The sequence below is a fragment of the Saccopteryx bilineata genome, chromosome 7 (assembly GCF_036850765.1).
Source record: "Saccopteryx bilineata isolate mSacBil1 chromosome 7, mSacBil1_pri_phased_curated, whole genome shotgun sequence".
NCBI lineage: Eukaryota > Metazoa > Chordata > Mammalia > Chiroptera > Emballonuridae > Saccopteryx > Saccopteryx bilineata.
Window position 1 is genome coordinate 60,713,865 of NC_089496.1, and position 20,971 is coordinate 60,734,835.

At 45.7% G+C, this 20,971-nt stretch overlaps 1 protein-coding gene across 2 annotated transcripts in view; it reads right to left on the reverse strand.

The window, feature by feature from the left end:
• The window catches only part of GABRB3 (gamma-aminobutyric acid type A receptor subunit beta3), a 203,478-nt gene that overhangs the window by 132,070 nt on the left and 50,437 nt on the right, over positions 1–20,971 (reverse strand). For both annotated transcript variants that reach the window (XM_066238832.1, XM_066238833.1), the window contains exon 2: positions 14,057–14,104. In XM_066238832.1, coding sequence (XP_066094929.1) covers positions 14,057–14,104 — 48 coding nt within the window. The remainder of the gene's footprint in view (positions 1–14,056; positions 14,105–20,971) is intronic.

The following is a 20,971-nucleotide window of genomic DNA, read 5'->3' on the forward strand; positions in this document are numbered from 1 at the left end:
CTAGCGTGTATCCTGTTCCCGTTAAGGCATAATGAAACTACCAGGAAAATGAGGTCTGTAGTATCATACCTTCCCAGCCACGCTCACGCTTCTCTCTCTTTCTCCTACCGGGATGTGCCTCTTGTGTAGAGGGACGCTCTACACAAAGTTAACAACAAGAATAAAACTTGCAAAACCACATTACCCATATTACTATCCCACCATGTCCCTCTTTAGATCTAGGCTTTGACCGGTCTGAGGCTCTTGGCCTTCTGTTTTATTCAGTTCGTTGTTTTGGCACGCATCCCCGTGAAAGGACCCGGCAGCTTTAGGCGGCAGCAAACCCACACCCCTCCCCCCACGTGCCCGTGGTGCCTGCCCCTCACCGCCCACTTTCGGGCTTCTCCGTAGACATTAAGATGCCACAGAATACCCACAGATGTGCAGCGTGACCTTGCGAGAGATTAGCCACTCACGGTGCGGGCCTCTGACAGATGGCCCATGGATAATGACCCTCCCTTTATGGTCCCTTAGCAATGTCCTGAAGTTCAGTAGGGGCTCCTGTTTCCTCCTCGCCGTGACCTTTCCTCCCTTTCCCCTTCTCTCTCGTTTTTTTGTTGTTGTTGTTGGTACTACACGTCCTTCAATTTTGCCCTCAAACTGTGTTTTCTGGAGGAGCCAAGCTAAGTCATCAACTGACTGGCAAATCAGTAAAGACATGTCACCCAAAGAAAGGCAGGCTTTTTTTATAACAGAAAGGCAAAAAGTAAAGAGAAACACTGTGCTAAGTGTAGAGGTGCAATCAGGTGTGTAGGGGGTAGAAGGCTCATTGTGGTGGTCACCTCCCAGCTCCCGCCTACATGAGCCACAGAGGCCGCACCTGAACCCCGTTCCTTCTGGTCTTAGCGCCCTCGCCCGTGGACAGCCGTCTGGGAGGGCGGGATGAGCACTGAACCCCAAGCGCTCTCATCCTTCCACACTGTTGCCAGGATTCCTGACACCAAAACCAAGTCCATACCTCTACTAGACAACGCCCATGTATTAATGAGATCGGCAGGAAATAATTAATTCAGTTCTTGCTTTAATTTATTTTCTACTAGAAGAGAAAAAAAAGAATCCCTGGTGGGTAGGGAAGGGGGATCATCCCACAATGAGTAAATGCTAGTTTGTTCACAGCGAAGTGGTTTCGAAAAGGTGAGGATCTTAGTTAGGGGCCCTCGACGGAGGAGACAGGGAAAGAGCAACTGTTGCAGGATTGCGTTAACCAGCCCATCGTTCCCCTGCAGACTGACCCCCGAGGCTTTCCGCTAAACTGTTGCGTTTTTCATCACCTGCTATTGAGAGGGAATCAAGTTAGCGTTTTCAAGAGTGTGAATGTTTCTGACAATATATACTGCTCACCACAATTAAAGGATATTTCAAAATGAATATCAAGCAATAAAATATCCCCTAATTTTTGTGAGCAGTATATTTGAAAGCTCTTTTTTTTAAAAAAACATTACACTCATCTGACCAGGCAGTGGTACAGTGGACAGAACATCCAACTGGGATGCAAAGGACCCAGGTTTGAAACCCTGAGGTCACTGACTTGAGCGTGGCTTGACATGACCCCATGGTCGCTAGCTTGAGCAAGAGGTCACTTTGCTCTGTTGTAGCCCCCTCCTCAGGCACATATGAGAAAGCAATCACTGAATAACTAAGGAGCTGCAATGAAGAATTGATGTTTCTCATCTCTCACCTTTCCTGCTTGTCTGTCCCTATCTGTCCTTCTCTCTGTCTCTCTCTCTCTGTTTCTGTCACACACACACACACACACACACACACACACAATTTGAGATGCAGCACATGAAATAGAATGTTAAAGGTGTCATTCAGGGAGTCTTGACAAATGTATACACCGGTGTCCATGTCATCATTCCCAGAATGCCCTCCCAACCCTTTTCCCTACATGCCATTGGGAACCAGACAGGTACTGACCAATGCTCTGTTAGTATATATATATATATACATATATACTAACACTGCATACAAATGGAATCACGGAGCATATGTTAGTTTATGTCTGGCTTCCTTCCTTCAGGATGCTGTTTCTGACATTTATGCGCGGTGTTGTTGCAGATAGATTGTCTGCTTCATTTTACTGCTAAGCTGTGTTCAGTTGTAGAACTCTTCCCACGGTTTGTTTGTCCATTTGTCTGTTGATGGGCCTTTCCAGTTCTGCCCGTTATGAATAAAAACTCACGCACCAGCCCTTGCGTGGACATATGGTTTCGTTTCTCCTGGGAGTAGAGAACTGTAGTCTCTATCAATCAAACGGTAAGTGCATGTGAAGCTTTATAAGAAACTGCCGAAATAGTTTCAATTTCCAAAACAAAACAAAAAAATAAATAAATGAAGGATTCTACTTGTCACCAGCATTATGTGTAAATCGCCAACTACCCCATAGCCTCTTCTTCTATTGTCAGGGGTGGGGGTGGATAATGGTCTCTCATTTTGGTTTTAATTTAATTTTTCCTGATGACAGTTAAGGATAGAAGTATATTTCATTTGCATATGGGCCACTCGTATCTTCTTTTTGAATACATGAGATTTCCCCGGTGTTTTAATTTAAATTGCATTCTTGGTCTTTTTTTATTGAGATGTAAGAGTTCTTTAAATATTCTAGTTATAGCCCTGACTGGATAGCTTGGTTGGTTAGAGCAGTGGTCCCCAACCCTCGGGCCATGGACCGGTACTGGTCCATGGGCCATTTGGTACCGGTCCACAGAGAAAGAATAAAAAACTTACATTATTTCTGTTGTATTTAAATTTAAGTCTGAATGATGTTTTATTTTTTAAAAATGACCAGATTTCCTCTAAGACTCATTCTTGACACTTGTCTCGGTCACGTGACACATTTATCCGTCCCACCCTAAAGGCCAGTCCGTGAAAATATTTTCTGACATTAAACCGGTCCGTGGCCCAAGAAAGGTTAGGGACCACTGGGTTAGAGCATTGCCCCAAATCACAGAGGTGGCTGGTTTGATCCCTACTCAGGGCATAGACAGGAACAGATCAATATTCCCCTCTATTTCTCCCCCTTCCTCTCTCTCTAAACTCAATCAATAAAATATTTTTTAATAAAATAAACAAATATTCTAGAAATACTCTTCTGTCAGACGCACGTAACATAAATATTTTCTCCCCATCTGTGGCTTTGCTGTTTCATTTCTTTGGTAAGTGACTTCCAAAGAAACAAGGAACTTAATTTAGAGGACGTTCTATTCCCCAACCTTTGTCTTTGATGGTATGGACTTTGGGTGTTCTACCTGAGAAGTCTTTCCCCAGTCAATGGTTAAGATGGTTTCTATGTTTCCTAGTCTTTATTTTTTTTTATTATTATTATTATTTTGTATTTTTCTGAAGCTGGAAACGGGGATAGACAGTCAGACAGACTCCCGCATGCGCCCGACTGGGATCCACCTGGCACGCCCACCAGGGGCGACGCTCTGCCCACCAGGGGGCGATGCTCTGCCCCTCCGGGGGGGGGGGGTCGCTCTGCCGTGACCAGAGCCACTCTAGCGCCTGAGGCAGAGGCCAAGGAGCCATTCCCAGCGCCCGGGCCATCTTTGCTCCAATGGAGCCTTGGCTGCGGGAGGGGAAGAGAGAGACAGAGAGGAAGGAGGGGGGGATGGAGAAGCAAATGGGCACTTCTCCCATGTGCCCTGGCCGGGAATTGAACCCGGGTCCCCCGCATGCCAGGCCGATGCTCTACCACTGAGCCAACCGGCCAGGGCCTGTTTCCTAGTCTTTAAACAGTTAGCATGAATATTTGAATCCGTGATAGAGCTCATTTTTTTTTTTATAAAGGATAGAAGTAAGATCGAGGTGTGTTACTTCCAATACAGATATCTCTTTGTTTTCAGACATTCCTGCACCTGTCCAGTCCAGACGGAAGAGTTGGGCAGGACCAAGTACACATCTGGCCTAGGGTGTCTGAGCCCAGGCAGTGTGAGGAGGGGCCTGGGGCTTCTGAGCTGTAAGCTGTAGGCTATTTCATTTCTACTTGTGTCCACATTTTGTTTACTTTGTGCTTACGGTACAATGTTATGTAGCTAAATATAAAATTCTGTGGTGCTAAGGTGTCAAAAGGGGAACAGAGGTTTTTGGGACCCAAGATGTCAGAAATGAGACCTACTTGTTATAGGGAACATTCAACATGGCACGCCTGGCTTAATGATGGCCGAGGCTAACATTGTCCTTTAGCAGTTTGACGATAGTCGCTCATTATCTTTAAGTTCCGATTAAGGCTGGTTTCAATTTTATTTTATTTTTTAAAAATTATTGATCTGAGAAATGAGAGAAAGACAGAAAGAGAAAGAGACACTGATTTGTTGTTCCCACTTATTCATGCCTTCATTGGTTGATTCTTGCATGTGCCCTGACCGGGGATCAAACCTGCCGCCTTAGCATCTTGGGATGACGCTCTAACCAACTGAGCTACCCAGCCAGGGCAAAACTGGTCTTCGTTTCTTTTTTTTTTTTTTCCCCCTATGCCTTTCCATAGCTTCTCTGACTTTATCCGATTTGGAATTTTCTCAGAATCCTGGCAAGTATGACGCTCTGCATATTTACCACGAAGAGGTCTGGGTCTGGGTCTCTCTTGTTTACCCCTGTGACTGTTCAACCTGAGAAGTCACACACGTAGGTAGTTCTAGAAAGTGTCCCACTTGCCTGACCTGTGGTGGCGCAGTGGATAAAGCGTCGACCTGGAAATGCTGAGGTCGCTGGTTTGAAACCCTGGGCTTGCCTGGTCAAGGCACATATGGGAGTTGATGCTTCCAGCTCCTCCCCACCTTCTCTCTCTGTCTCTCTCTCCTCTCTCTCTCTCTCTCTCCCTCTCTGTCTCTCTCTCTCCCTTTCTCTCTCCTCTCTAAAATGAATAAATAAAATAAAAAAAGAAAATGTCCCACTTAAAATGTTTACCTTCTGGCCCTCCTTCCCACCCACCCACCCACCTACCCTCTTCCTTCAGAATTTCCATTAATAGCTTCCTAAAGTTAGGGGAACACCCGTATTTTCCTCTCATTTTCTTCTGTGCTGAATCAGGAATCATCTTCTAGATCTGATCTCCAGTCCATCAATTACTCGAATGTAAAATGTGTTTTTATCATTTGCCCTATTCATTAGATAGTCGTTGAGTGAACCTGTGAGTTGATCAATTCCTCTAATTATCCATACCAGCCAGCATCTCCCACATGAGGTCCGTAACTTGTACCTGAACGTTAGGTGTTCTTCTAGAATCTTCTAAAACCAGAAGCCCCTCTCCCACGATTTCAAGTGGGACAGCTGACACCCTCGTCTACCTCCACCTGGTCCGCCCATCATTCGTCTCCGAACGATCTGTATGCAGGTGACGACCACTCACGTCAGGATGTAAGAGCCCTGGCTGGCTGGCTCAGTGGTAGAGCGTCGGCCTGGCGTGCAGAAGTCCCAGGTTCAATTCCCTGCCAGGGCACACAGGAGAGGCGCCCGTCTGCTTCTCCACCCCTCCTCCTCTCCTTCCTCTCTGTCTCTCTCTTCCCCTCCAGCAGCTGAGGCTCCACTGGAGCAAAGATGGCCCGGGCACTGAGGACAGCTCCTCGGCCTCTGCCCCAGGTGCTAGAGTGGCTCTGGTCACAACAGAGCGACGCCCCGGAGGGGCAGAGCATCGCCCCCTGGTGGGCAGAGCTTCGCCCCTAGTGGGTGTGCCGGTGGATCCCGGTTGGGCACATGTGGGAGTCTGTCTGACTGTCTCTCCCCGTTTCCGGCTTCAGAAAAATACAGAAAAAAAAAAAAGGCTTGGAACATTGTTTCCTGGGCACTGGTCAAGGCTGGTTTCTAACTCGCGCAGGCGACACGCTCAGGGACGTGACAGCTCTCTGATGTCCACCCCCCCACCCCCACACACACCCTTTTCATTCTTGATGCGCTCTTCAACATATCTCCGAGAGATTTTAGTGTCCTGCCCACTGTGAGTAAAATGTCACTGAAGAACTGTGCCACATATCACTGAGTTAAACGGAGCCTGTGCTTGTTCTGGCAGGATAGCTCTGTTGGTTAGAGCATCATCCTGATATTCGCCAAGTTTTCAGGTTCGATCCTCAGTCAGGGCACATACAATACAAGAATCAACCAGTGAATGCATAAGGGAGTGGAACAATAAATCAATGCTTCTCTGTCTGTCTCTCTTGCTTGGGAACAGAAATACATTTTTGTTATGCAAACAGTAACAGAAATGCATTCTTTAAAGAGGTAAGTATATTGAAGACCAGCTTGGGACCAAAACCCCAGGAGTGACAGGGCTGGTGGGCCTCCTGGGGAAGCCACCCTCCCTTCCTCATCTTCGGTGACAGCCAGGTCGTGACAGTCCGTGTGAGAATCGAGGACCCAAGCCCCACTGGTCAACCGTGTTCCTAGAACAGACACCTCCAGCTGGAGTCCTCTTTACTGGAGCCCCTTGGTCAAGGACTTCCCACAGGTCTCTCCTGTTCTCAACTGGAGTGGGGGACCCCGGGGACATTTCTCTCTCTACTCAGAACAAAAGGTCCATACTTCTCTATCCTTCCTTCCTGACTGCTGGGTCCACACAACAGCAGGAGCCCATTGAGAGGAAGGGGGCCCGGGTGTCGATCCCCAGGCAAAGACACGATCTCCATACTTGAGCTGGCCCCACCGGTCCTTGCCTGGCTCAGTTCTAGGGGGACAGTGAAATGTGGGGAACCTATAACCGTCCCCCTGTCTAGCCTCTTGCTTATACGAGGGTATTGTGGGTCAAGGCGTGATGGTTACCGCCCCTCGGGCGCATCTTAATCAGCCATCTCACCCGCTAGCATCCCACCCCCACCCCACCCCCGCCTCGCTGCCTCGGCGCCTGACATAAATCTCCTGAAGACAGGATATTACAAACCTGGGGCCTTCGACCAGGAACACGTTAGCTCTCAGGACATTCAACGAGGCACGTCATCTTTCACATCCAATATTATAAGAAGTCTCCATTCTGGCATCTTGGGGGGTGGAACCTTTGATTCTATTCTGACACTTCCCATCTGAAGCATTTCCAGAGAAGCAATCACTCAGTCAAATGGTATAGACAGTGTAAAAAGAAAGAAAGAAAAAAAAAAACAATTCAAAACAAAAACAGAAAACGCTCTCTGTAAATAGGGCCAATTATTTCGTCTACAGGGTAGAGCAGTTCCCCGCACACGTGCAGAGAGCGTCAGGGACCAACGCGGAACTCGTGCACAGACAGCCGCCGCATTTTCTCATCTGTGAAAAAGGGTAACTCGAAGTTATTCTAAACAATATTTTTTTATTAAGTTGTTTTTCAAACGTCATGAGATGTTGCCAGTTTTTCTGAAGTTATCTAGTCATGGGCACTTTATTATTTTTTTGAAAGAGAAAGAGAGAGAGGAAGGGAGAGAGAGAGAGAGAGTGAAAGAGAAAGAGAAGCATCAAACCATTGTTTCCCTTGGTTGTGCCGTTTATTGCTTCTCATACGTGCCCTGGCCGGGGCTAGAACCAGCGAACTTGGTGCTCAGGGACGACCTCTATCCACTGCATCACCAGCCAGGGCAGTCATGGGTACTTTCAATGCACACGGTTTAGTAAAAGAAACCAGTCTACTTACTCAATGATGATTCCCCTTGTGTGGTATTCTGGAAAAGGCAAGATGACAGATACAGAGAAAAGAAAATCAATGTTCCTGAATTTTCAGGGGGGGGGGAGGGGTAGAAGAGATAAATAGGTAGAAAACAGGAAACATTTTTAAGGAAAAAATAAATGTATGTTGGCCCTGGCCGGTTGGCTCAGTGGTAGAGCATTGGCCTGGTATGTGGAAGTCCCGGGTTCGATTCCTGGCCAGGGCACACAGGAGAAGCACCTATCTGCTTCTCCACCCTTACCCCTCTCCTTCCTCTCTGTCTCTCTCTTCCCCTCCCGCAGCCAAGGCTCCACTGGAGCAAAGTTGGCCCGGGCACTGAGGATGGCTCCATGACCTCCGCCTCAGGAGCTAGAATGGCTCAGCTTGTAATGAAGCAATGGCTCAGATGGGCAGAGCATCGCCCCCTGTTGGGCTTACTGGGTGGATCCCAGTTGGGCACATGTGGGAGTCTGTCTATGTGCCGCCCCCTCCCCCACTTCTCACTTTGGAAAAAAGAAATAAATGTATGTTGTTATCCATTGGTTAAAACCCATACAATGACAGCACCGTTATGAACTATAATGTAAACTACGGGTTTCCGTGCTGTAAACATGGATCAGCGTTACGGGTCTCTGCATCCTGGCTCCCAGAAAAGGGACGCTTTCACTAATGGACACAGTGATAACTTCATCCAACATAAAACGATGGCTCCTGCAGAGTCACGGTGGCCTCCGTGTGCCAGGAAACCGGCTGACGACAAAAAGGGAGCTGGCACCGGGGCCCGGGACCTGACCCACATAACGGCGAAGAGGAAGAATACGGAGAGGAGGATGCTTAATTCCTAAGATGGCCCCTGGGAGCGTTTCTTCTAGCTGCTGTTTGTCTTTACTGACGGATAACATGATCTTAGTTTCAACGGTGCCGCATGATATGACCACTACAATAAGTCTAGATAAAATTGTCACCGTAGATAGTAACAACATCTATTTTTTTCTCTTGATGAGGACTTTTTTTTTTTAAGACTTCTCTCAGCAACTTTCAAATACGGTATTATTAATGATAGCGCCCAGGTTGCACATTGCATCCCCAAGACTTGTTTTATTTTATTTTTTGACAGAGACAGACAGACAGAGCGAGAGGGACAGATAGGGACAGACAGACAGAAAGGGAGAAAGATGAAAAGCATCAATTCTTCCTTGTGGCACTTCAGTTGTTCATTGATTGCTTTCTCATATGTGCCTTGACTGGGGTGGGGGTGGGGCTACAGCAGAGCTAGTGACCCCTTGCTCAAGCCAGCAACATTAGGCTCAAGCCAGCGACCTTGAGCTCCAGCTGGTGAGCTCGTGCTTAAGCCGGATGAGCCTGCGCTCAAGCTGGCGACCTCAGGGTTTCGAATCTGGGTCCTTCCGCATCCCAGTCCAACACTCTATCCACTGCACCACCACCTGGTCAGGCCCCAAGACTTATTTTATAACTGGAAGTTTGAACCTTTGGCCCCCCCCTCACCTGTTTTACACCTCCCCACCCCCTATATCTAGCAACCACCCATTTGTTCTCTGTATCTATGACTTTAATTTAAAAAAAAAAAAGGAAAAGAATGGAATATTTATTATTTAGCAATAGGAGAAAAAGCCCTGCCCTTTGCATCAACACACATAAACCAGGAGGGGACACCGCCGAGTGAGGTAAGTCAGACAGAAATAGACAAAGGTTCCACACGTTAGTGAGATCGTACACTATCGTCCTCCTCTGCTAACATATCTCACTTAGCATAAGGCTCTCGGGGTTCACCCATGTGCCACCAACGGCATTTTCCCCTTCTTTTTTTTTTTTTTTTTTTTTTTTTTGTATTTTTCTGAAGCTGGAAACGGGGAGAGACAGTCAGAGAGACTCCCGCATGCGCCCGACCGGGATCCACCCGGCATGCCCACCAGGGGCGACGCTCTGCCCACCAGGGGGCGATGCTCTGCCCCTCCGGGGCGTCGCTCTGGTGCGACCAGAGCCACTTTAGCGCCTGGGGCAGAGGCCAAGGAGCCATCCCCAGCGCCCGGGCCATCTTTGCTCCAATGGAGCCTTGGCTGCAGGAGGGGAAGAGAGAGACAGAGAGGAAGGAAGGAGGGTGGAGAAGCAAATGGGTGCCTCTCCTATGTGCCCTGGCTGGGAATCGAACCCGGTCCCCCGCATACCAGGCCGACGCTCTACCGCTGAGCTAACCGGCCAGGGCCGGCATTTTCCCCTTCTTTCTCATGGCTGAATAACGTTCCACTAACTGTATCTAGACCACATTTTCTTTAGCCATCCATCCATCCATGGGCGGGGCACTCAGGTTGTTTCCGTATCTTAGCGATTGTAAGTGATACTGTAACAGACGTGGGCATGCCGGTTTCCTTTCACAGTTAATGTTTTCGGTTTCTTTGAATAAATATCCGCAAGTGGAACTGCTGGGAAATAAGGTAGTTCTATTTTTTACTTTTTGAAGAACCTCCATACTGTTTTTTTCTACAGTGGCTGTGTGAAATCACATTCCCATCGACAGTGCATGAGAGCTCCCTTTTCTCCACATTCTCACCCACGCTGGTTATTTCTTCTTGTCTTTTTGAAAGGAGGTGATTCTAACAGGTATGAGGGTTTGATTTGCATTTCTGAGGTGACTAATGTTGTGGAGCACTTTTTCATGTGCCTGTAGGCCATTTATATGTCTTCTTTAAAAAATATATATATGTATCTATTCAAATCTTCTGATCATTTTTTCATCGATTGTTTGTTGGTGGTTGTTGTTTTGGTTATTGAGTTGTGTGAGCTCTTAGTATATTATGGATATCCACCCTTGTCAATTGGGGTGTTAACCCTACATGATCCGTAAATAATCCTTTTCCCATTCAGTAAGTTATCTTGTTATCCTGGTGATGATTTCCTTTGCTGCACAGAATCACTTTAGTTTGGTGTAGTGCCCACCCCTTTTTTTTTCTTTTGGAGTCAGATCCAAAAAAATCACCACCAAGATCAATATTAAGGAACTTACAGCCTGTATTTTCTTCTAGGAGTTTTTTGGTTTCAGATCTTATGCTCAAGTTCTTCATCTGTTTTGAGTTCACTTTTGTGGATGGTGCAAGGTCGTGGCCCTCTTCTTCCCGGCAACATTTATTGAAGATACCACCCTTTCCCCGGTGTGTATTCCTGGCTTCTAAGTTGTAAATGATTGACCATGTATGTGTGGGTTTATTTCTGGGTTCTCTATTCTATTTTATTGATCTATAGAACAAAGTGGTTGTTCACTTGCATTAAAAGATGTTAGAAAAAAAAAAAAACCAAAACACCTGTCCTCTCTATTCTATTTTATTGATCTATACATCAGTTTTTATTTGCCAGTACCATGCTGTTTTGATTACTATGACCTTAAAGTATAGCTTGATATTAGATAGCTTTCTTCTTCTTTCTCAAGATTTCTTGACTGATCATGGTGTTTTGTGGTTCCATGCAAATTTTAGGGTTGTTTGTTCTATTTTTATGGAAAATGCCATTGGAATTTTGATTCAATCTGTAGATTTCCTGCTTTGGGTAGTAGGAAAACTTTAATAATATTAATTATTTCAACCCATGAGCATGAAGTATTCCATTTCTTTGTGTCTCCTTCAATTTCTTTCACAAATGTCCTATAGATTTTTTTAGGGGGGGGGATTGTTTGTTTTTTTTACAGGGACAGAAAGAGGGATAGATAGGGACAGACAGACAGGAATGAAGAGAGATGAAAAGCATCAATCATTAGTTTTTCGTTGCGGCACCTTAGTTGTTCATTGATTGCTTTCTCATATGTGCCTTGATTGCAGGCCTTCAGCAGACCGAGTAACCCCTTGCTCGAGCCAGCAACCTTGGGTCCAAGCTGGTGAGCTTTGCTTGAACCAGATGAGCCCACGCTCAAGCTGGCGACCTTGGGATCTCGAACCTGGGTCCTCTGCATCCCAGTCCAATGCTCTATCCACTGCGCCACCGCCTGGTCAGGCTAATGTCCTATAGTTTTCAATGTATAGGGTACAGGTCTTTTTACTTCATTGGTTAGATTTATTCCTGGGTATATTATTATTTATGGGTGCAATTATAAATGGGATTGTTTTTCTTAACTTCTCTTTCTGATAGTTCTTTATTCGTGTGTAGAAACACAACAGAGTTTCATAAATAAATTCTGTATCGTGCAACTTGATTGAATTTGTTTATCACTTCTAAGAGTTTCTCTGGGAAGTCTTTAAGGTTTTCTATACATAATATTATGATGTCATCTCCAAATAGTGACTGTTTTATCCCTTTTTTTTTCCATTTTTGATGTCTTTATTTTATTTTATTTTTTTTCCAATCAGAATCCTTGAGAAACTGAGACTAGATAGTGTGAACTTAATATAGAAATCAACAGATCTTTGAGGTGCATAATGTGCTCTGCAGGATGCTGTTAGTACTAGACTTCCTTTGCTCCCCCCCCCTCAATGTAGTGTTGGTTGCTAATCACTTTTTTTTAAGACATTGCCACCTGACCTGGAGATGTCCGGGCAGTTATGCCCCTCCCCAAGGGACAGGTGTTTTTTTTTTCCCCTAACATCTTTTAATGCAAGTGAACAACCACTCAGCTTCTAGGGGCACAGCCTTTGTTCTATAACTGATATTCCAGGGCGCTCCTGGGACCCAAGTGAGCCCTCAGATCTCAACAAAGAACGCTCTATTTGTATCTTCTTTACCACTCATATCCAACTTGTTGAACATTTCATCAACTTTTCAAGATAGCATTTTTTTTTCTCCTCACTAAATCGGTGGCAAAAGAACCCTCACCCTGGGAGGAAACTCACTTCTAGGGAACCATACCTGAGGCAGATGAGGAGGGAAGTCAGGCCATTGGTCACCTTCGCTGCAGAGGAGAAGGACAGAGGCTATGCGGTGTGGCAGGACACACTGAGTTTCGGAGTGACACCTTTGCTGCAGAGGAGAAGGACAGAGGCCATGCGGTGTGGCAGGACACACTGAGTTTCGGAGTGACACCTTTGCTGCAGAGGAGGACAGAGGCCTTGCGGTGTGGCAGGACACACTGAGTTTCGGAGTGACACCTTTGCTGCAGAGGAGAAGGACAGAGGCCATGCGGTGTGGCAGGACACACTGAGCTTCGGAGTGACCACTAGTGTTCTCTCTCCCAACCCGATCAGTGGTTACAGGGGGCTGCGTTCACTTGTGGACACTCATGCTCGGTGTTGAAGAGGCGTGGTCCGTTTTTGTGCCGGTGCGTATAGAATAGAACGCTTTTAAATCTGCACACTCTTTCATGGTACACAGCTGCTTTCAAGACTCGGTTCTAAGAAATTATTGGGACGAGCAAATGAAATGTGTACACAATAACTAACAAACTAAAAGGATGTTTCGTAACAAACCCTTACTTCTGCCAGAAATATTGAGCGGGCTGTAGTTCAAATTAGAGTTCTTAGAATCTGGGTATGGGGAAATAGGAAAGAAGGAAGGGAGGGAGAGAGGAAGGAAGACAGGGAGGGAAGAAGAAATGGAGGAAGGAGGAAGGGAAGTATTAGGAGAGAAGAAGAAAAGGAGAGAGGGTATTGTCATTCCTCTACATAGAATAGTTTAAAAATAAACAGAGAGGGCCCGGAGGAGGAGGAACTTTGGGCTGCTGATTCAGTGGAGAGGTTGGGAGTAGTTGGTAACCTAGGAAAGCTTTCCCTGTGATGTTACCTTGTAGCTGAATTTTCTCAAGATAATCAGATAGAGTAGCTTCCGTGAAATCTGTGTCTTCAAAAGATTTGCTGCAAAATGTTGTTGTCGGAGCCTGTTTCCTCCCATAAGAGTAGCTAGCAGCCAGAGAATCCCCTTTCACACACACAAGATTGTTAGACGGAGGTTCCCCGCCCCCCCGGGAAAAGCAAAAGCAATCTGAAAAGAGCATTTAAAAGCATAACAATGGAAAAAAGTAATATATATATATATTTTTTCTTTTTTTCTTACTCTTTACTAAAAACTCTGTGATCTTGGGCAAGCCTCATCTTTTCATCTTTCTGGGATACCTTTTCAAATGTGTACAATGATGATCTGAAGTTTGAAGTTTTTTTTTCCAGTGAGGCTAACACACTCTTTTTCTTTTCAGCTCAGATGCACTGAGTTTTAGAATCGAATGCCCCATCAGATTTCAATGAAAATTTTATTTGATTATAGCAAAACTGGGTCAGATAAATCCAGATGATACTGTTTATGATGCTGCTGATGATAACTAGTATTCCATTTCTATGTACGCTGTACAGTGATTTTAGACGTTTCGGACATGCACGATGCAGAGCAGGAAAAGTCGCGAGCGCACGGGACGAGGACTGTTAACCCCCCTATCGTGAGTGAGGAGCAATGCCCTGAATAGATGGACTGGAGCTCTCACGGACTCACCTGGTTTCATAAATGCTGTAGAGTTTTCTGTGTTCTTTGACGGCGTTCCTGAAATAAATAAATAAATAAATAAATAAATAAATAAATAAATAAAGCATAAAAACTAAGTTCGGGTTCATTGCTGAAATTTGAAGCTCTTCCATAACCATGTTCTCAAACTGCACCTATTTGGTGAAACACCACCACCAGATTTTTTTTGTGTGTGTGTGAAATTCAAGAAATAATATTTAAAGAAAGGCTTTGGTTTCTTTTTTCTTTTAATTCTCTGATATATATATATATATTTTAATGTTCATTGATTTTAGAAAGTGAGAAAGGGTGGGGGGGAGAGAAAGAGAGGGAGGGAGACAGGAACATCGAGCTGTTCCTGTATGTGGCTTGACTGGGGATTGAACTGGCGACCTCTGTGCTTTGGGACAATGCTCTAACCCAACCGAGCTATCTATCTGTCCAGGGAAGCCTCTGGTATTTTAAAAAAGTAATAAATTCAATAAAAGAATGGGGGGGGGAGGAGTAATACATATCACATTAGATAAGCTTACGTTTTAGTTCCTGCTCTGATTGTAGCTAGATACTTACCCACTACTTAATTGTATTGAAGGACAGACAATACAGAAATTAAAAAATTAGATCATTTCACATAGTGAGATGTGCAGTGATTAAAACATAAAACAAAGTAATATAATCAGAAGTGCCTTGAGAAGAGCTCTATTAAATAAGACGGCAGAAAAGCTTCTCGGACCTCTGCCAGTTTGTCCTCCATATCTAGGAGTCCGCTTCCATTTTGTTTGTTAGTTTATTTTGTTTATTAAGAGTCCACAGGCCCTGGCCGGTTGGTTCAGTGGTAGAACGTCAGCCTGGCGTGCGGGAGTCCCAGGTTCGATTCCCGGCCAGGACACACAGGAGAAGCGCCCATCTGCTTCTCCACCCTCCCCCTTTCCTTCCTCTCTGTCTCTCTCTTCCCCTCCCACAGCCGAGGCTCCATTGGAGCAAAGTTGGCCCAGACACTAAGGATGGCTCTGTGGCCTCCGTCTCAGGCGCTAGAGTGGCTCTGGTTGCAATGGAGCAATGCCCCAGATGGGCAGAGCATCACCCCCTGGTGGGCATGCTGGGTGGATCCGGGTCGGGCACATGAGGGAGTCTGTCTGACTGCCTCCCCGTTTCCAACTTCATATAAATACAAAAAAAAAAAAAAAAAAAAAAGAGTCCACATATCAGCAAAATCATATGGTATTTGTCTTTTTCTTTTCTTTCTCTCTCTCTCTCTTATTTTTTTTTTAATTAAGGGAGAAGCGGGAAGGCAGAGAGACAGACTCCCGCATGTGCCCTGACCTGGATCCACTGGGCAAGCACACTACAAGGCAATGCTCTGTCCATCTGAGGCCGCTGCTCAGCACCGGAGGCGGAGGCCATGGAACCATCCTTAGCTCCTGGGGCCACCTTTCTCCAACTGTTTGAGCCATGGCTGCAGGAGGGGGAGAGAGAGAGAGAGAAAGGGAGAGAGAGAGAGAGAGAGAGAGAGAGAGAGAGAGAGAGAGAGAAAGGGAAAGAGAGGGGTGGAGAAGCAGATGGGTGCTTTTCCTGTGTGCCCTGACCAGGAATTGGACCCGGAACATCCACATGCCAGGCCGATGCTCTACCACTGAGCCAACTGGCCAGAGCGGTATTGCTATTTTTCTGAGTAAAAAGGGTGAAGGGATTAAGCAAAGGAAAAAAATATGTACAGACACAAACTACAGTGTGGGATTGCAGGAAGGGAGAGGGGGTGGTGAGGGGGTGGAGGGTGGAGGTTGGGAGGGATGGTGATGGAGGGAGATGTGACTTGGGGTGGTGAGCACACCATGCAATATACAGACCATGTGATATAGAACTGTGCTCCTGAAACCTGTATCATTGTATTCACCAGTGTCACCCTAATAAAGTCAATAAAAATTTAATAGTAAAATTAAAAAGAAAAGTTTCACCCTGGCCGGGTGGCTCAATAGTAGAGTGTCAGCCTGGCGTGCGGGAGTCCCGGGTTTGATTCTTGGTCAGCACACACAGGAGAAGCGCCCATCTGCTTCTCCACCCCTCCCCCTCTCCTTCCTCTCTGTCTCTCTCTTCCCCTCTCGCAGCCAAGGCTCCACTGGAGCAATGTTGGCCCGAGCGCTGAAGATGGCTCCATGGCCTCTGCCTCAGGCGCTAGAGTGGCTCTGGTCACAACAGAGCCACGCCCCAAATGAGCAGAGCATCGCCCCCTGGTGGGCATGCCGGGTGGATCCCGGTCGGGCACATGCGGGAGTCTATCTGACTGCCTCCCCATTTCCAACTTCAGAAAAATACAAAAAAATTCAAAAAAAAAAAAAAAAAAAAAAGAGAAAGGTTTCTCCGGGCAAGTAAATGTTACTGAGCGCGAGGTACAGAGGGTGACAGAGCTGGTGACTGCCCCACGTCATTAGCTATTGAGGAGCAAATTGAATGGTACATGATAGCGCTGCACACCTACCGAAATAAAGTAAAAAAATTAAAAAAATCCGACACTGAAAGCTGGCAAGGAGGCAGAGAAATTCGATCACTGACACATCACTAGTGAAAATGTAATACAACCCGGTCATGCTAGAAAAATGTTTGGAAGTTTCTGAGAAAAAAAAAAAAAAAAAAAAGTCTATGCATGCAAATACCATATAACCTGGCATTTATACCCCTGGAATGAAGGCTGACACTCACACGGGGGTCTCGGGGGTCTGGGCACACGTGTCAGTAGCAGCTGTGCTCACCAGGGGGCCAAAACAGAAGAGTACAGATCCCCCTTGAAATCAGTCCATCCATGGCATGCGGGACCGGTCAGCCAGGTGGCAAAGGGCAACGTGTCGCTCCATGCCATCGAGTCAAATTCTGGAGAAATACGCTGGCTAAAAAGAGTTCATCCCAAAGGATGTCATGATTGGATTATTTATTTTGTTCGTGCCCCATTGTTGAAATAACAAAGTTACAGACACGGAAAACAGTTTGGTTGGTCGCTCGAGTTTAAGGCTAGGTGGGGAGGGCACATTGGGCAACATTAGGGACCCCTGTGCGGCGAGGGAAAGGCCGTGTCTTCACCATGTCACCGTCACTATCCTGGTTGCAATATTCTCGAACAAGTTTTTCAAGATATGACCTTTGAGGGCAACTGGGTGAGGACCCCGTGGGATCTCTGTGGATGACAGCCACACAGGAAATCTTAAAATGACCTCAAATACAGCCAATAGGTTTACTTTAAACAGCTCAGTCCTAAACATTGTTTTAAAAGAATTACACGATGAATTGAGAGTTTTGAAGTGGGGAAACAACCTGCTGAGAGCAGAAGCGATAGAAGTTACAAAGGAAATGGGTAACGAACCCTTCGCCAAGTGTTCAAAGCTGAACATGGGCAAAAACGGTCTAAGCCAGTGGTTCTCAACCTTTCTAATGCCGTGACCCCGCAATACAGTTCCTCATGTTGCGGTGACCCCAAACCAAAAAATAATTTTGATGGCTACTTCATAACTGTAATTTTGCTACAGTTATGATTCGGAATGTAAATACCTGATATGCATTATGTATTTTCCGATGGCTTTAGGCGACCCCGCTGGGGTCGCGACCCACAGGTTGAGAACTGCTGGTCTAAGCGAATTGGGATGCAACTTGGAAGTAAAGTGATGAGATACTGTTTTCGTGAACCAATTTTCAAAACTTAATCAATGTTTCCAGGAGTTCTGTAATGCAAGCCTGCTAATGCATTCTGGTGATAAACGTTATTCCTTTTCATGTGTCCACTGGAGTCTCAAGAAAATTCATAAACTTTAAAGGCAGTGATTACCAACGTGGGATCCTGTCCTTATAAAAATCATCTGAGCTAATTTCTGATTATAAAGATGGCCATTTGCCAATTGTTTTTGATTTCAATGTTTTCACGTGGTAAAATATCGGAAACAGCCAAGTATCAAACAGTTGCAGAAACTGTTGGATAAAACATGGTAACGGCCTGAGACATATTAATCTAGGCATAATACCTAGTTAAATAATCTTTAATGACATAAAAAATGATCATGATAAAAATCATCAGTGACATCATAATACGAAACCTTGCAGACGTATTATCCCCGGTCGATACATCAAAACTTAATGTATAACCCCGAGTGTTAGAATAATGAGTTAATATTTTTAGTCCTCAACAGTTTCCAAAGGCATATACCATTTCAGAATAATGAAGGGACTATAAATTATAGATAAGCTGGGGGGGAAAAAATGGAATTTATTACAAAGAAACGTCTTCCAGAAAAGTTTAAGAGTCTCCTGCCTTTTTTAATTTAACAAAATGGACATTTTGACACTTCAAACAAATTAGGAGGTTATTTGTTATAGAGCAACTGTACCCCCCAAAAGTGGGTGTGGTCTAAGACAAGCAGGTGGGCAGTCACATGGCTCTTAGCCTTCCTCAGGACCTGTGGGGTCTCTAGCCAAGTCAGATGGTTGTTAGTGATGAGAAAAGGCCTGACTCAGGGTACATAATTGATCTTTTATTATTATTATATTTATTATTTTATTATTTATTATTTTAGAAAGAGGCAGGGGGAGACAGAGAGAAAGAGAGAGAAAAATATCAATTTGTTGTTCCACTTCTTCATGCATTCATTGGTTGATTCTTGTATACGCCCTGACGGGGGATCGAACCCGCAACCATGTGAGCAACCCAGCCAGGGCCAGAACTGGTCTTTCATAACAATTGCTGAGTCTTTGTCCAGCTCATTTTATATACATTTTCACCCAAGGCTCTGAAACTTGCTTCATCTTTCAGTGACGAGGAACCCTTCTCTCCCCCCCCCCCCCCCGCCTCTCTCTTTCTCTCTCTCTTTCTCTCTCCTTAAAAAAAATATCTGTGGAGTCAACAGCTAGCAAACGGATGCCACTTCTCTGCCTAGCAAAGCCTGCCTTGTAACGCAATCAACCCAGAGGGAAGGAAGCCCGGTTGAAATCCTAGTGCAGGGCCATCCCTGTGCTGCGGGGAAAGCTACAGAATCCACAGCAGAGTGAAAATATCTGTTGGAAAGTCAGAGAGCTTGTCGACCGTGACATTTCTGTGACCGGATCCCACACGGGCGACCCTTCTCCCTGCACGTTTCCTAGAGGTACACGTGTGTGCGCCCTCACCCTCCTCGGTGAGAAGCAATCGCTCTTCCCCATCCCCCACACCAGCGCTGCCTCTTCCTGCGTTCCTCACCACGCACACCCTCTCTCGGATGGTCTCTCTTGCTTCTCTTACTGCAACATGGGTTTGCGTTCATTACAGAAGTGGTATGTGTAACCCTGACCAGGATGCGGTACGCCTGGGACGAATACGAAGTAATATTGAATATAAACTAAGATCGGAAAACAGTATTTTAAGAGACTCAACATTAAAAGAAGAAGAAGAAGAAAACTGTCTGTCTGTGGTCTGTACTCAGCCTTCGGGTAACTAATATGAAGGCTCCAATTTAAATGAGGTGAGAGATGGACAGAAATAATTGATGAATTGATAATATATGGAGCATTTAATACTATACTTATCAGGCCCTGTATCTCCTATCTGTGCTTTTCTTCCTTCCTTCCTTCCTTCCTTCCTTCCTTCCTTCCTTCCTTCCTTCCTCCTTCCCTTCCTTCTTTCCTTCCCTTCCTTCTTTCTTCCTCCTTCCTTCTTCCTTTCTCCCTCCTTCCTTCCTCCCTCCTTCCTTCCTCCCTTCCTCCTTCCTTCCTTCCTTCTTCCCTTCCTTCTTCCCTTCCTTCCTTCCTTCCTTCTTTCCTTCCTTCTTTCCTTCCTTCCTTCCTTCCTTCCTTCCTCTTCCCTCCCTCCCTCTATTCCTTTCTTTCTTCCTCCTTCCTTTCTTTCTTATTTACTCCCTCCTTCCCTTCCTTCCCCTCTCCTTCCTTCTCTTCCTCCCTTCCTTTCTCCCTTCCTTCCTCCTTTCTTCCTTCCTTTTTTTGGTGATATTTTCTCTCCAAGTTATTTTCCAGAGTCAAAATCAACTGCCTGTTAGTTCGTTTTGTTCATTAGTTTCCACCTACAAGTGAGATCACAGGATGCTTGTCTTTCTCTGCCTGCCTTATCTCACTTAGCCTAATAATCTCCAGGTCCAGACCATCCACGCTGTCACAGAAGGTAAGATTTCCTTTTTTTGTGTGTGTGGCTGAGTAGTATTCCATTGTATAAATGGACCACAGTTGTTTTTTTTTATCCACTCATCTACTAATGGGCACTTGGGCTGCTTCCAGATCTGGTTATGGTGAATAATGTCACAGTGAATATGGGGGTGTGTATATATATATTCCACAGAAAGAGCAGGCAGCAGTCAGGGGACTAGGGGGCTGGGTGAGGGAGGTGGAGGGGTAAACACACTATACAGGGTACAGAGATGTGTTGTAGAATTGGGCGCCTGAAACCTGTATAACTCTGTTACCCCATGCCACCCCATTAAATTTAAAATAAATAAACAAACAAACTGCCCTCTTTCTTAGAAATGTCCCCTCTTCTCCTGTGCAGACCTGGCCGTTCTGTTCCTGTAACAGCCGAGAGAGACCTGCATTTTCTGTCTGGGGAAAGCGTGGATAAACCTGCGTGGCCTACAGTGAGCAGTGAGGTGACCATGCCATGCACGGAGCGACGTAATCGTTTACGAGATTGCACCTTGAGGCGGCCCCAGGAAGCCCTGTCATGTTTTTGAACCTGAGTTCGCTTCCTGCCAACAGGTTTTCTCTGTGTGGCCAGGGTGAATGTTTCAAGGTGATGCATGTCCATCCCTGACCAACAACACTGACCGGGACCTCCGCATGCCCATCCCTGACCAACAACACTGACCGGGACCTCCGCATGTCCATCCCTGACCAACAACACTGACCGGGACCTCCGCATGTCCATCCCTGACCAACAACACTGACCGG